The following is a 16,518-nucleotide window of genomic DNA, read 5'->3' on the forward strand; positions in this document are numbered from 1 at the left end:
GGGCTTCATCCCGCTGACCTAATTGCCTTCTAAAGGTCCTACCTTCAAATACCATCAGAGCTGGGGATTGGGTATCAACATATGAATTTTGAGGGAATGTGAACACTCAGTTTCTGCAACCATATAAGATATATTGCAGGTTCTAGGGATTAGGACATGGACATATCTTTTTCAGGGCCACTACTCTGCCCACTGCAACTGTTTTTACACAATTCTTAAAACATAGTATTAGAAATCAAGAATTGGTTGGTGTGGGATGTCCATTTCCAATTCCTTATAAATAATTATGTGCTGACATATTATTTTTTTTTAATTTGCCCATTATCAAAACATCTTTAGTTAATTTGACTTATTATCAATTAGCATTGTCAGAGTCCTTTTAACTACAGCAGTGGTTCACATCTAAAAATAGGTTTTGTGTTACTGACATTTTGTGGGCCATGCACTATTGATATGTCTCTTGTCTAGTTGTCAAAGTAAATCAGTCTATAGGATTTAAAAGATGGTCCATCTGGAAGAGTAAAAGAACCTCTCTGGAATAGATTCCAATTTTAATTCAATTACCTGTTGGAAAAGAGAGTTGGTTCAGTTTAATTCCTGTTGGAGGATTGGGCGAGTTGTCATGTAAACTTAAACATTGCACATTAATTTGACACTACTCTATCTTTTTGTATAAGAAAAAAACACATAGAAATCTTAAAGACTAGTTCATTATTCTTTAAGGAACATAGTAATTCCTTTAGGTGAAAACACAGCCACTTTATAGGTAGGATGTGAAGAACAAGTCATGCTTTATCTCTAGGCTATCTAGATTAATTTATAGTGAAGTCAATAGTCTCCTAACATCCATTGATTTAATTTGGGACTTAGACTGCTGAGTACGTTATTTCTGGACTGTATTTTGAAACGTAGACTTCTGGATGGCATAGACTATTGATAAGGGTTCATAAAATTGATTCATCCTGATTTAGATTTGGGTAGTTGAAGAAATATTCACAAAGTATATAAAGGAAATTCTGATATTCTGTACAACTAAATGAAAAAAGACTTTAAATGTAACACTAGAGTTTAACCATTGATCATCACTGATAGTTTTATTGTCTTTGTCCTATGTCTTCCTTTCAGATTATCTCTAGAAGGCAAGGCAGGATTTGGGGCTTCAGCACATCCGACCACATATTTTTTTTTTAAAAAACACTTGAAATAGACAAATGTTTTTAGTAGTTATTAAGCCACCCTTTTGTCAATGACAATGGTATATTGTAGTCTATATACTCAAAAACATTATAGACAGGGTAGATGTAAATAAGCTGAAATAATGATGAATTTCTAAAGACTTTTTGAAGGATAGTTGAGGTTTAGAATTACAAACATCAAATATTTGAATTCCAGTTGACAAGACAGGCAAGGATAATGTGCAAGAACTTAAATTTGGAAATTCACCATTGAAAATAAAACTGAAGAAGTATATTTGTGAGCAGAAAGAGCAGCCTCTGAGGTTCTGTGTCAAAGTAGAATCAGTAACAATACGCCTAACAAAAATACTAGTCTTGATACCAATTTAATCACTTATTGGACATTGCACTTTGGAAAAATCACTTTGTACCTTTGATTCTTTATGCCCATATCTCTAAATGTGACTAAAAAAACTACTTCTTCATTCATGGGATTATGATAATTAATTGAATTTTTGGAAAAAAGTTAAGCATCTTTTTTTCATGCAACCTGTTATAAGTAAAAGTCATCATGAAGCAAGTGGCGTATATGTGAACTGCTAAGAAACCAAATTAGCTGAGAGCCTAGTCCAACTTCTAGCTATAGTAATTAACACGGCTTTTGTAGGGGCGAATAAACTTTGTGCCTCCTTGGACTTTAGAACGCAATCTCCAAAATAGTTGCATTCCCAAATTAAATGAAAGTCTTCCCATATTCTGAGGAATTGTTGATCTCGGGGTGCCTGGGTGGCTCAGTTTTCTAAACATCTGCCTTCAGCTCAGGTCATGATTTTGGGGCCTGGGATTGAGCACCATGTTGGGCTTCTTGCTCAGTGGAGAGGCTGCTTCTCCCTCTCCCTCTGCTCCCCCTCCCCATTCCCCATTCGTGTTCTCTCTCTCTCTCTCTCTCAAATAAAAATCTTTAGAAAAAAAGATTGTTGATCTCCTGTTTTTTTTTAGTGTAACACACAATTCTAAAGGACTGCTTTTCATTTTTAAAGCTAAAGACCAATATATGGATCATATGAATATATTTGCATAAGCATGTATTAAAATAGGATACTTTAATAGATGTAGAGAAGAGGATGTAAAATAGATTAATATAACTACCAAGCAGGAAGTTATAGCTTCCTGGATCTTTTGCCAATTTGTTGAAAAAAGCCATGGATATGGGTTGATCTTTCTGTAAGAAAATAGGCTAGCAGTTAGGTTAAAGCACTGAAAGGTTTGTAGAAATGTTGGAGAGCATTTAGAATGTGGACTTGTCAAGATCTCTTGTTGTGGCCTCCATGCTGACCTCCATAAAGCATGATGATAATTAAGCATAGACTGAAAGGTCAGAGCCCAATTTTCAGAAATGCCTCAGGCTTTCCTCTGAGGCTTTGCCCTGAACTCAGGGCAGCTGTCTCTGCCAGAGGAAACTGACAGAAATGTATTTCTTCAAAATATGAAAAGGGTTTTCTGCACTTGAGTGGGCTGGTAGTAAGATGGGGCTGCCAACTCTGAAGTTACCACGGCTCCTGGTAAGACCAGAATAGATGTTTCTTCTCACGCTGTTACCCCAGACCTTTTAACGTAAACTCTTTATTCCGAGCAGAAGTTAAAACTTTAATTTCAGGGGTACCTGGGCAGCTCAGTTGGTTAAATGTCTGACAGTGGATCTCAGGGTCCTGGGATGGAGCCCCGAGGCAGGCTCTGCACTCAGCAGAGAGTCTGCTTGAGATTTTCTCCCTTTGCCCATCCCCCTGCTCATACTCTCTCTCTCTAAAATAAATGAATAAAATATTTTTTAAAAAACTTTAATTCAGCCTTCTCCATTTCTCAGATTTTATTCGTGACTTTATAGTTCCCTGACTAATCTTCATTCTAGTCCCCACCCTCAGTTTCTCACTGACTTGGCAGCTGGATCATAGGCTTTCCTCATCCTCTCATACAAATCTCATTTGGCCTGGTGGCTCTGTTGCTCTCCTTCCACACTTTAGGAAACATGGCCCTGCACGCGAAGCAGGCAACTGGTTATTTAATTCAAAGAGTTGACTTTTTGTCAACTTTAATTTAGGCAAAGGAATGTCCAACCTCAACAAATTAAACTCTGAGTACTAGCTTCTATATATTCAGCACAAGATTACGTTGAAATAAAAGTATTTGATGTATTATGGAATTTTAGCCTATTGGTCTGTCACCCAGATCTGATTAGGAAGTTTTGATTCTAAATCAGAGGATCCCTAAAATACTTTTAGTCCTTTTCATGATCAATCTAATTGTGAGACATATATGTTACTGATAATATTTCCAATAATTCTCTTTTAAACTTTGTTTCCATTGTCAATGGATAATATCTTTAAATGAATTTTAGAGTAAATTATCTAAATGAGTATAGGAAATTGAGTGCCAGCAAGTGAATGCCAATAAATTTCCTTCTCATAATGGTAGATATGCAATCTAATGTTATTTTTTTAAAAAACCTATTTCTTCATTTTATACTTATAATTTTTTTCTCATGCATATATGTTTGATCATTTTGTTCATACATTAGGAGTTCTATCAATGGATTGACAAAGAAATTTTGCTAATTATTAAAATATGGTTACAATATCCTGGGATGAATAAAAACTAGCAGCTCTAATGAAGCTTATGGAACTCAATTATACATGTAACCTTTGGTGTTTTTCATTTCTCTAGGTAATTGAGAGTCTGTTCTACCTCTCTCCCTTGGCATTGTCTTCACATACCACTTCAAGGAATAGTGACTAGGCTCGAAAGTTCCACAGATAATCCAAAAAAATCTGTTCAAGTTGGCATCTATCAACAGGTAAAATTACACTTTTAATTCCTGTTTGTCTTGATTATTTCCATAAACAAAAGGAAAAAGACATAACAGCTATGAGTTGTGAAGAATATTAGACTTGTGCACAGAAAGATAACATGAGACCAGTGAGTATGTATGAATTGGATCTTGACTATTGATCAACCCAAGAGTTGTTTAATAATGAACAGATGGTAATCTTGGAAGTGTAATTTTTCCAAGGTTAATTGGGTAGGGTCCACTCCATAATGATTTAGGTAAGAGATCATAAGATACCAATTTATGTGGAAAAAAACTAAATAGCTAAGAGATAAGTAAGTAAATTGGTATGAATAGTGACTCTAAGCCTGGAGTATGCAATTATAATTAAAATCAAGCAAATATGCTGAAAACACATAAAAAATCACATACAGAGATAAACTGGTGAAAAACTAACAATACAAAAAAGGAGGATTATGGAGAAAAAATAGCCCAATCATATAATCTTCTTTTTTAAGGCCCTTCAGTTTTCTATGAGCATAGATTCCTGTCTATACAATAGAAATCACATCAACCTAGCTCATTAGTAAATTTCACTACTCATATTTATAACATGATTGGGATATTAGTAAATTTCAATATTCATATTGATATAATAATATTTAAATAATGTATTTAAGATTATTTAGAAATGTGGTTTTGAAGTGACTGAAAAACAAATCATCCAGTTATATTTCTAAGTGTTTACAATAGTAGATGTGATAAAAGTTACAATAGTTTAAACTCATGAAATAATAATGAAAGACAAGTTCTTTTATGCAAACAGGAAAATTGCAGAGAACTGCTCTAACTATTTTAAGTTTCATTTTTATTATTTACCTATATGAATTTTTGAAATCAAGTCCTTTCAATAACTATGGACCAATTAGAAAAGTTTAATATACAGAATATTTCCATCTAAAAAGTACATATAGAAGATCACTGAAAATATGTTTGATATAATTTGACAGTAAACAAAAATTAAACCCATCTCTGTTTTTTCAGAAATATCTATTTAGTTTTTTGGTGGGTTTTCCAAAAACATGTGGCAAAATTAGTTTTTATTAACTTACCTCCAATATTTTTAAGGATTTTATTTATTTATTTATTCATGACAGACACACAGAGAGAGAGAGAGAGAGGCAGAGACATAGGCAGAGGGAGAAGCAGGCTCCATGCAGGGAGCCTGACGTGGGACTCAATCCTGGGACCCCAGGATCACACCCTGGGTTGAAGGCGGTGCTAAACCGCTGCGCCACCAGGGCTGCCCTACTTCCAATATTATTTTACCAATAGAAAATGGTTTCATTTTCCTCTACATTTCAAGTGGAACATGTTCACAAATAAAATGAGAGTAGTAAGAAGATATTGAGAAATGTTGACAACACAGCTAAGAGCTAGGCAAATAGCATTATTCAACAAAGAAACAATGATGTTAGGGAACCAGATGTTTTTAATTTAACTTCAGTTATGTGAATCTATATGTGATCATTTCTTCCACAGGAGAGTATGTAGTGCTCTATACCGTAAAGCTAGCATAAGTGTTCCTAGGCACATCCAAAGAGAAAGTCCTGTCTTTTAACAAACAATAACATACCACCTATTTGTTTATCACTTTTAGTGATTTTATCACTATGAAAAGTATATAAAATATATCATTCATTAAATAATAAGTAGCACCATTTTGAGAAGTGTAGCAAAATTAATTCATTAAAGCCATATAACTCCTAATGCTACAAGTCTAGAAAATAGGTCCATGCTGAAATATTTTTAAGTATTCTCAATTATTAAAAGTAGAAAATTTCTAAAATGCTTCTAATAATCTAATATTTCTAAAAATTAAAAAACCTACTATTTAATTCTTTAAAATCAACCGGATTTAATACATGGTCCTTTTTAACCTTTGTAAAGAAAATCTTAAATATTTTTGAATTAAGAAAGTATTCTGTTTTTAAGTAATGACAGCTCCATTTTTATTATGCTTAGAATTCAGATTGAGATAGCTTTTATTTTTAGGTTGGTACTTTAGTACGGATTTGAATTCTTTGAGTAATTTTTGAGTAGTTTTTATTTCCATAACAAATTAAATGCTCTCAATGTTTAGCCCATAACAAAGTTACATATCTCAATCCACTTTTTTTGTTAATTTTCGAATATAAGAGTATTAAAAATATTCATGAGAAATTATATACTTATAACCAGAAAATGCTATTTTGGTGACTGACTATCAAGAGTAATATCTGAAAATGGAAATATAGTTTAAACTGTTATTTCATTTTTTTTTAATAGGTTACTTGAATTTCAAAGAGAGGAGCAGAAATGCCACCACCAGTAGGTGCCCCACTACATCCACCTCCTGATGGAGGCTGGGGCTGGGTGGTAGTTGCAGCATCTTTTATCTCCATTGGATTTTCATACGCATTCCCCAAAGCTGTCACAGTGTTCTTCAAAGAAATTCAGCAAATATTCAACACTTCCTATAGTGAAATAGCCTGGATATCATCCATTATGCTGGCTGTTATGTATGCAGGAGGTAAGGTTTCTGGGAATAAATGGAATTATAGATTAAGAAAACAATCCTTCCAGGGGATCCCTGGGTGGCGCAGCGGTTTGGCGCCTGCCTTTGGCCCAGGGCGCGATCCTGGAGACCCGGGATCGAATCCCACATCAGGCTCCTGGTGCATGGAGCCTGCTTCTCCCTCTGCCTGTGTCTCTGCCTCTCTCTCTCTCTCTGTGACTATCAAAAATTAAAAAAAAAAAAAGGAAAGCAATCCTTCCATGCCAGTGTTTTACATGTAATGTCTCCGTATGTTAAAGCTCTGTTTTTGTTTTGTTTTGTTTTATTTTGTTTTTTTGCCCTCTCATCCCATTTATTAAAGAAACGGTAAGAAAAGATACAATGCAGGAATGTTTTTGTATTATAGTCACTTAAAACCAACCAAAAATATAATTCCAAATGAATTTTTAATAATTTTATTGACTCAGCAGCATCTTGAGCTATTCACTTCATTTTTTAGTATTACTAAATGAATGAATGAATGAGGATTTCTCTGAACAAAATAACATTTATTTAACTTATGGTTACCTTAATGTTTGACGTTTACTTTACTTAAATTATGGAATTTCCAAGGGAGGCATGATTCGCTTTAATCTGGCATAAAGTCTATACCATAGTGTTAGCATCATTTCCTACCATTGTTACGGTTGGTAGAAATGCTTTCTTCTTAATGAGAAAGAAACTCCAGTTGCTGAATCTGTAAGCCTATGAAGTACTTTCACCTTCAGCTGCAAAAATTGATGTACATTTTAGATCCATTCAAGTTCTTGTGATGAAAATAAGTCCTTATCTCTGTAGTACTCATTAAATATGACATTTTCAAAAAACATTCACTTATTTTGAGAGTTAGGGGGAGGCAAGAGGTAGAGGAAGATGGAAAGGGAGAGAGAATGTCCATCCGACTCTTCGCTGAGGCAGAGCCTGACATGGGGCTCCATCCCACAACTGAGATCATGACCTGAACCAAAGTCAGGAGTTGGACACTTAACTGACTGAGCCACCCAGGCACCCCTAAATATGACATTTTAAAATGTAAATAGTCACCTGACTATTATCTTGTTACATTCGATGTTCAAATGAGGGTAAGATTCATGTGGCTTAACAAATCAAAGAACCATATCACTTCTGAATGTTTAAAGAAATGGAATTATAGTGCATTATTATGTCACTTATTTTCCTTAAATCCATCTCAACAGCAGACCCGTTGGTCTCTACATTTTTTAAGTCATTATCTAAAATATTTTGGTTTTAGAATTTTTATTTTTCAACTGGATATTTGACTTTAGGAGACAGATGTAGACTCAGAATATAAGCACTGAAAGAAATCCTACAAATCACCTGGCACAATTTCTTACCTTATAGTTGAGGGTGATATGACTCGTAGTGACATGGATATACCATTAGCAATGATATCCAATATTTGTTAGTATTTACTTTCAGCTAAGGCCTCTCTAAATGCTATCTCTATGTGTCACATGATTTAATCCTCTTAGCAGTGTGTGAGATAAGTATTATTCTTTCTCCATTCTATAACAGGAAATAGAGACATAAAATAGTTTTCCAAGACCAACATCTCATTAGCGGCAGATAGAAATTGAGACTCCAAACATTGAGTCTCTGAGCTCTTCTGCCTTTCTCATATCTTCCTCTTTACCTCTAGAAAGTGATAGAGCCAGATCTAGGCCAGGCCTTCTACTGACGTGATTCAGGCGCTACCCCTACCAAGGTCATTTGTCAATGACATAATAATTTTTCTATAGGATATTGTCTCTTTATTGTACTACCAAGGTGAAAATTTGATCCTCTAATGATCCTCTTTGTGTGTGCATACTCATGTGAGTGCATATTGGTATGTGTTTTCCACTTTGTATGTGTCAGTGATTTTACATTAATCCAGTATGTCTCGGGACGCCTGGGTGGCTCAGTGGTTGAGCACCTGCCTTCTGCTCAGGGCGTGATCCCGGGGTCCCGGGATTGAGTCCCACATCGGGCTCCCCATGGGAAGTCTGCTTCTCCCTCTGTCTGTGTCGCTGCCTCTCTCTCTCTCATGAATAAATAAATAAAATTTTAAAAATCCAGTATGTCTCCCTTACCTTTTTAGTTAGGTTAAATTGCTGCATTTTTGTTTCACTACCAAAAGTTATCTTTAAAATGCTATTTTAGTGTATCAGTGAAAAATTCTGCTTCTAAAACACTGAATATCTCCTTGGACAGTTGCTTTAAGGATTCTAACTGTATTATTTCTGATGACTATAGAAACAATAGACACTAAGTACCTAGTTTTGTTCCTTTATTGCAGGGATTATATGTTTTTTAATAGTGTCCTGAGCTCCAAAATATGCTAATGTTAAGATACATAGTTTTCCCCCATTCTTAAATACAATTGAAACAGATTACTCTAGTGAATTCATAAAAGTCTACTGAATTTGAACTATACAGTCATAGTTTTTTATTGAATAGGTAGTTGACAAACTCATAAGCAAGACAGAAATTTGTATAACTTTTTGTTAAGGCAAGTCTTGACTTTATTAGTTTTAAGCAAATAACCTCAAAGCCCCAGTACCTCAAAGGAATACAAGTTTACTTATTGCTCAAGCAATGTTTCATCTCGTTCCTAAGCCGCCACCTGAAACTTTGTGGTGTTTCCAAAATCTGCTCTGCTTGGCTACACAGAGCATGAACACAAACAGCATGGAAGATCATGTGGGATTTCACAGAGAGGCAGAGATACAGGCAGAGGGAGAAGGAGGCTCCCTGCAGGGAGCCCGATGTGGGACTTGATCCCAGGACCCGAGGTCACACCCTGAGCTGAAGGGAGATGCCTAACCATCTGAGCCATCCAGGTGCCCCCAGTATGCATGTTAAAAAAAAAAAAAACACACAAATGAGGGGCACCTTGGTCCTCATTTAAGTGTCTGACTATTGATTTCAGCTGAGGTCATGATCCCAGGGTCATAAAATGGAGCCCTGCATTGGGCTCTGCACTCAGTTCAGAGTCTGCTTATCTTTTTCCCTCTGCTTCTTCCCTCTGTTCGTGTGTGTGTGCATGCTCTCTCAATAAATAAATAAAAAGCACAAGAGAGAACTCTTTTGAAGCTCATTAAAAAAAAAACAATAGTTTGGGGTGCCTGTGTGGTTCAGTTGGTTAGACATCCAACTCTTGATTAGGTCTTGATATCAAGTTCGTGAGTTCAAGGCCTGTGTTGGGCTCCATGCTAGGATGGAACCTACTTAAAAAAAAAAAAAAAAAAAGGTAGCTTCGTTAAGTAAGTAGTTATCAGTTCCAGGAGGGAAAATACCTTAAAATGTTTAGGATAATAGATGAAAAAAATCTGTTTTTATTAACAATCGATGGGGATTTTCTGGTTGTTTCAAGAAAACAAATGCTAAATACATGAAAAATACTTAGTATGCAGTAATCGATGATGATAATATCTAGATGAGATCTACCAAGTAGTTGAAATATTACTTAGCATCCTTAGTCATCAGAACTAAGACATTTTATCATTACTGCCCATGGAGAAAAATCAGTAATTGCAGAAATTCTGCTGCACTGTGGTCTTTCCCTTGAAAGTGGAAAAGTAATCCCAGGTGCATGGCCTGTAGGGTAAGAATGTTATTACTTGCCATTTCCACTGGCTAAGGGATAACTCATTACACCTTACATGGTTTATTGCAAATAATATCTGTGTCTTACCTTGATAATTGTTTTCAATCTTTTAACAAGAAATCATTGGTACATTTAAAACTATAATCTCAATATGAAAAACAGTCCCCCTTATGTGGAGGCAGATAATTTTTTTCAGAAACATAATAACTATTTAGAACAAAAAAAATCTGATAGTCTCAATTAATCCAAGACACAGATATTGGTCCTGTTACCAAAGTGGTAGTATGTTTTCAAGTAAGGTCCATAGACTTTCTGCTTCTAAATTGTGTCTCTTATTAAAAATGCAGAGTTTTGGGTCTTCTCCCAAATCCCTTTTTAGCAGAATTTCTGTTGGTGTAGTCCAGAAACTTGCATTTCAACAAGCATGCCTGAAAAACACTTCATGTCCAACATACGGATTCACTGTTGTAGAAGAAGATCAATAATTGATTTAAAAATATTTAAATTATCCTTTAATATTTGAAAGATCTCTATTTATGCAGACCTTTTAGGTTGATGATTATAAAATAAATTCATAGACCACAAGGTGAAAAGCCATATAGTTTAGTGTGAAGTTTAATGAGGCTCTCTACCAAGTAACTGAAATACTCTGTTCAACATAATGCTAATTACGTTAGCCTAGAGAACATCTAAGATCTGACACACTCATTAGGGCTTAGCACGCAACCTATTAATCACTGTGGTGGGGTCACTGGGTAAGGTGGAGTGTGTTCTGAGGCCTGGCCTGTGATGTCAGGACTGGAGTCTCTTGTAGTAATTAGTTGGCATCTGAGCCTCGGTAGCAAGGTATTATCTTCCCTTTTGATGTCTGAATTAAAAATGAAACTAATAAAGGTATGCAGGAAGGATGGAAAAGAATGCAAATTATGTTTATCCCTTACTTCATCCGCAGAATAATGACATTAAATTACAGCAACCCATCTGGTCATCCATATGGTCTCCTGGAGTTCTACCGAATTTCAGCAAATAGGTCAAGCACAGTGGTCACTCCATTAATAAAACACTAAGTAGAGGTAGAAAACATATTACAAATTAAACTTTCCAGGTTGTTTAGATGGATATAGGGATTTATTTATAAACAGTGATTATTCAGGATTATCTTTCAGTACAATGTTTGTCTTTGTTACTCTATCAAAAAATAATGTGAACATTCTTAGCTACACAATTACTGAATACAGATTTGGGGCTGCCAATCTCTGTGAGGACCTCATGTTATTTTTCTGGTAATATCTGCTATGACTTGAAAGAAACAGCCATTCTGGAGGGGAGAGTTGGCTTTGTCTCCATGGTAACATACTCTTCTGTTTTATGTGAGCGGGGACTGCCAGTTGTATTAAGGGAAGGGTGATGGTTTTATGAAGGAATACTTTACACAGGGGGCCAAGCATCAGACCACTCAGCCTTTGTTACTGGAGGCCAAGAAGCAAAAGGTTTCAGGCACGAGACGTTGGTGGGCATAATATATAATGTGTATTTTTCTATTCTTTTTTTAAGTCTAAGCTCACTATATTATTTTGCTTTGTGCTCTAAATATTTTGCAGAATGAAGGAGCCTATTACAATAATTCATATAGTGCTGTCTCTTAGCAGCAGCCAAAAAAATAATAATAAAAGAAGTTCGTTCCATTCCTGTGATTGAGATCTACCTAGGGCTTTCACCTTAGCTTTATAAAGCCCCAAAAGTACACTTGGATAGTCCTATGCAAGCAAGCAGGCCGGGCACCTTTTATACCTATGCTATGATAGATTTTTTTTAAAATCCATGAATGCAGATATTGCTAAAGTTTTCCTAGGAAATAGGGTATAGTGTGGCAGAAATCATTTTGCTCACTGTGTATTCACGTGCTCTTATGTATTTTCCAACTTTCCTACACTCAGATTCAGACCAAGTGATTAGTTCTGACCAATGAAAAGAGAATAGAAGGATAGACAGTATCCCTGGACACCTGAACAAAATAGTCCCAGCAGGTGTGCATCTTCCTTTTTCCTTTCCTGGCAAGCGTCTTGTTACATATGACATGGCTACAAGGGGATGATCCTTGGCCCACTGCATAGTTTGAAGAATTAAAGAACAAATCTTTATTAAGTTTCTGTAGTTTGTGGTACAGAAAAACCTAGATTATACTGATTGATACAGACATGAAGGCTTAGATTGTTGTGTAATTACAATATAAATTATGTAAATGTAAGTGTGGACTAGAACAGACTGTGGGATGTCTTCAGTCATTTACTCGTGTCGTGAGAAGGTTTATACATGTGCTACTTCAGAGCTCTGGCGGAGTAGAGGAAGCCTTCTAGGGTCTCAGATGAAAAGAGGATCTGAACGTGGCACTCAACACTGCCAGTGTTCCGGGGGATAAAAGTGAGAGACAGACACTTGCACGTTAAGGCATAGAAATCAGGATCAAGGGCAGCCGGGGTGGCCCAGCAGTTTAGCACCACTTTCAGCCCAGGGCCTGATCCTGGAAACCCTGGATCAAGACCCACGTCGGGCTCCCTGCATGGAGCCTGCCTCTCCATCTGCCTGTGTCTCTGCCTCTCTCTCTCTCTCTCTAAAAAAATAAAATCTTGAAAGAAAGAAAAGAAAGAGAAAGAAAGAAAGAAAGAAAGAAAGAAAGAAAGAAAGAAAGAAAGAAAGAAAGAAAGAAAGAGAAAAAGAAAGAAAGAAAGGGAAAGAAAAAAAAAAAAAAGAAAGGGAAAGAAATCGGGATCAAATCATGCCTATGGAGCTCTCTATGTCCCTTCTGAGACAAGGAATGGAAAGAGGCCTGGATCAAGGGCAAATCTTGAGTATGTTCAGTCCTAACCATTCAGGAGATACTGTCCCTACAGAAAGCTGATGATTCAAATAATATTGTATTATTGCTAAATTTTATTTTCGGCAGAAGAAACATATAAGAAACTTTAAGTCCTTTTCGTTATGTGTTCTTTAGACAGTGAATGTTTTGCTTACCGATGTATAAAAAGAACTTACGTATTCATTTATGTCCTGGTAAGAATATCTTTCCTGATTTTGGACTTAATTTCCTCTAAAATATGTTGTTGTATTATGACATATTTTATGCAGATGTATTTTGGTTGCAAATGACAGAAACCTGATTCAGCCCCCTAAGGTCTAAAGGAAAATGCTCCCATGTACAAATGAGAAGCGATGCGTAGGTACCAGGGCCTTCCAGGTCAACCGGCTCTGGTGATTTCTGTCACATTGCTCTGTCTCCTCTCTCCTCTGCTTCTTACAATGAGGCACTGACAGAGGGAAGGATGATTACCAGCATCTCCATCCCAAATTTGACACAAGACTCTTCCCTAAGTTAGAATCCGACAAATGGCTCCCTAATAGAAGGACGACATTGTTCCCAGAAGACGGAAGGTTTTTGAAGAGATAAACAATCAGTGCTCATGACTATACTCTTTTTAAGGTAGACTAATGATTTCTTTTTTTTTTTTTTTTTTTTTTAGACTAATGATTTCTTAAGAATAAAACCATGAGTAGCTCTCCATTTGGATAATTTCTTTATAGCCCAGTAACTGGTTAGGTAATATGTCAAAATGCATATTCTGTATTTAGAAACTCGATCGCCTAATGGAATGTAATACTTAGTAGTTATCTAGAGCACTCGTTTGCACCTTACAAGAGTTGGCCCCTTGAGTGGAGCTTAGATATGGAAAATCCTGGGATCTCACGGGGGTTTATTAATGGTTTAATAGTCCAGTGAGAGGCAGAGGAGCATTGTCATGAAAATCATGAGCTCCAAAATATATAAAATGTGAACTTTGTGACTTTGTGGTTTGGGCCACCCGTTTGACCTTGGATCTTTAGTTTCTCCTTCTGTAAAATCATAGAAAAAAATATGTGTATGTATATATGATATCTTACTGCTCAGAGTCATTGTTGTGAACAAATGATTACGATGTATGTAAAGCACCGAGATTCATGCTTAGGGATTTTTTTATGTTCCATTCATGGTCGTTTTGTCTTTTGTTGTTAGTAGTCTTGATATTAGCCATTATAGTGTTATATAATGAAACCACAGGTTAAGTACAAGGAAGATAGTTTGATTAGAACAACCTATACTAGTAAGATTTTTAAACCGAGGGTAAGGTAAAAAATAAACAGGTCAATAATCAGTTCTAAAAAATAATTCCATGGTGTTTACTCATATTTGCTGTGGCATTTTGCTATGCCTCCTACTATTCAGGTAGTGGAGTGGACATTTGTCATTCTTTTGGGCTATCATGTACCTTTGAAATCCTTCCTGTGTTAAGGGGATTCCCAACTTCATGATTTCCTGCCCCCCCCCACCCCCAGTAAAAAGCGAGAAAGTCACTTTCTCAGAGTTCCTTGCATCCAGGGCACCCACCCTGCATCAACCTACTATAGTAAGGCTAAGTGATTCAGAAACTACTGATGTGAAGGAACAGATGCCTCAAGGAATACATTCAGGTGAGGTGGTTGATCCAGACCTGGATCCATGATCCAGAAGCAGCACAAAAGTCATGTCGCTGTTGGAAGTCACTGGGATTAGTAGTATAGGCTGTAGACCAAGTGGCCAAGTGGTCTACAGCAGTGATGTACCTACTCGAGCAATCAGTTTCACAATGTGACTCGGACAGTGCTGTGGACTGAATAGTGTCTCCCCACAAAATCTCAAATTCAAATGCTGTATTTGAATATAGGGCTTTTAGGAGAAATTAAGGTTGAATGAGGTCATGGGGTGAGGTCCTATTCCAGTAGGATTGGTGGCTTTATAAGAAGAGGAAGGGAGGTAGCTCTCTGCATTTTCTTTTTTTTTTTTTTTTTTCTCTGCATTTTCATACACCCAAAGCAAAGGCAATAGGAATACACAGCAAGAAGGGGGCCAGTCTCATCAGAAATCACATTGGCCAGCACCTTGGCCTTGGATTTCAGCCTCCAGAACTCTGAGACATATTTTTGTTGTTGTTGTTGTTGTGATGGCACAAGCTGACTAGTATAGGCAGCTTCAGACTTTTTTTTTCCCCCTTAATGTTCTGTGAGTTACTGTAGTCCTTACTGAATGTGTTCTTTAGGAAGTATGGCTATGAGACTCCTGGGTGGCTCAGCGGTTGAGCACCTGCCTTTGGCTCAGGATGTGATCCTAGAGTTCAAAGATCGAGTCCCACGTCGGGCTTCTGCATGGAGCCTGCTTCTCCTCCCTCTGCATAGGACCCTGCCTCTCTCTGTGTCTCTCATGAATAAATAAACAAAATCTAAAAAATAAGGAAGTATGGGTATGTGATAGATATATGTGAGGTTAAGATCCTAAAAGTTTCTAGTGAGTTCTAGCATGACATACTTTCTTCAACTGCATTGATTAATTTGAAGACTATTTCTGTGAATATTTATTTCAATACAAGGAACTGTTCTATGCCCTCTCAAACAGCATTTATATTAGGATTGAGAATATGCAACAGGTTTTTTCCAATTAACTATTTTAAAAGGACCTTATAAAAACAGTAATTAAATTTCAATTTTTCACATGCTGTGACTTAAGTTTGATGGATTATGGCAGATGATTTGAAATACTCTTTGATTACTTCTTTCTCCTCCCTCATCCATCCATCCTTCTTTCCTTTCTTCCTTCCTTCCTTCCTCTTTCCTTCTTCTTATGTCAGTAGTAACTTTGGCAGAGTAATTGCACTATTCTAGAGAGATCTTTTTTTTTAAATTTTTATTTATTTATGATAGTCACAGAGAGAGAAAGAGAGAGAGGCAGAGACATAGGCAGAGGGAGAAGCAGGCTCCATGCACCGGGAGCCCGATGTGGGATTCGATCCCGGGTCTCCAGGATCGCGCCCTGGGCCAAAGGGAGGCGCCAAACCGCTGCGCCACCCAGAGATCCCCAGAGAGATCTTTAAATGATTAATCTAGATGGCTGTTCTTGTGTAAATATTTGCTCAGCTAGTTAGAAGACGATATGCACATATGGGGTTCATAGATCTAACCTTACCATGAGGCCGCTGGCTGTGACAAACTCTGGCTCAGCACAATTAGTGCGCAAGTATTTGTTTGTGATCATCAGAGGTGGGGGTATGTGGGTAATCCAGTGTCATAACTGGGGAGAAAATCATATAATTTCATCCATTTATTTATTCTGACCATGAACTTTATTTATTTACACTGAGCATGAACAATGCACATGAACAATGTACAAAGTACTGGCTTGGCACAGGAGCGTCACACCGAGCCATCAGACACAGGCTGTACTTACAGGGTAATGAATTTTATTTATTTA

General features: G+C 36.7%; 1 protein-coding gene across 11 annotated transcripts in view; it reads left to right on the forward strand.

Annotated features, from left to right (window-relative positions):
- SLC16A7 (solute carrier family 16 member 7) overlaps positions 1–16,518 on the forward strand; it is a 166,035-nt gene that overhangs the window by 89,610 nt on the left and 59,907 nt on the right. For all 11 annotated transcript variants that reach the window (XM_038549852.1, XM_038549845.1, XM_038549848.1 and 8 more), the window contains 2 exons: positions 3,897–4,026; positions 6,328–6,571. In XM_038549852.1, coding sequence (XP_038405780.1) covers positions 6,358–6,571 — 214 coding nt within the window. In that variant the 5' untranslated portion in view covers positions 3,897–4,026; positions 6,328–6,357. The remainder of the gene's footprint in view (positions 1–3,896; positions 4,027–6,327; positions 6,572–16,518) is intronic.

The sequence above is a fragment of the Canis lupus genome, chromosome 10 (genome assembly GCF_011100685.1).
Source record: "Canis lupus familiaris isolate Mischka breed German Shepherd chromosome 10, alternate assembly UU_Cfam_GSD_1.0, whole genome shotgun sequence".
Lineage (NCBI taxonomy): Eukaryota > Metazoa > Chordata > Mammalia > Carnivora > Canidae > Canis > Canis lupus.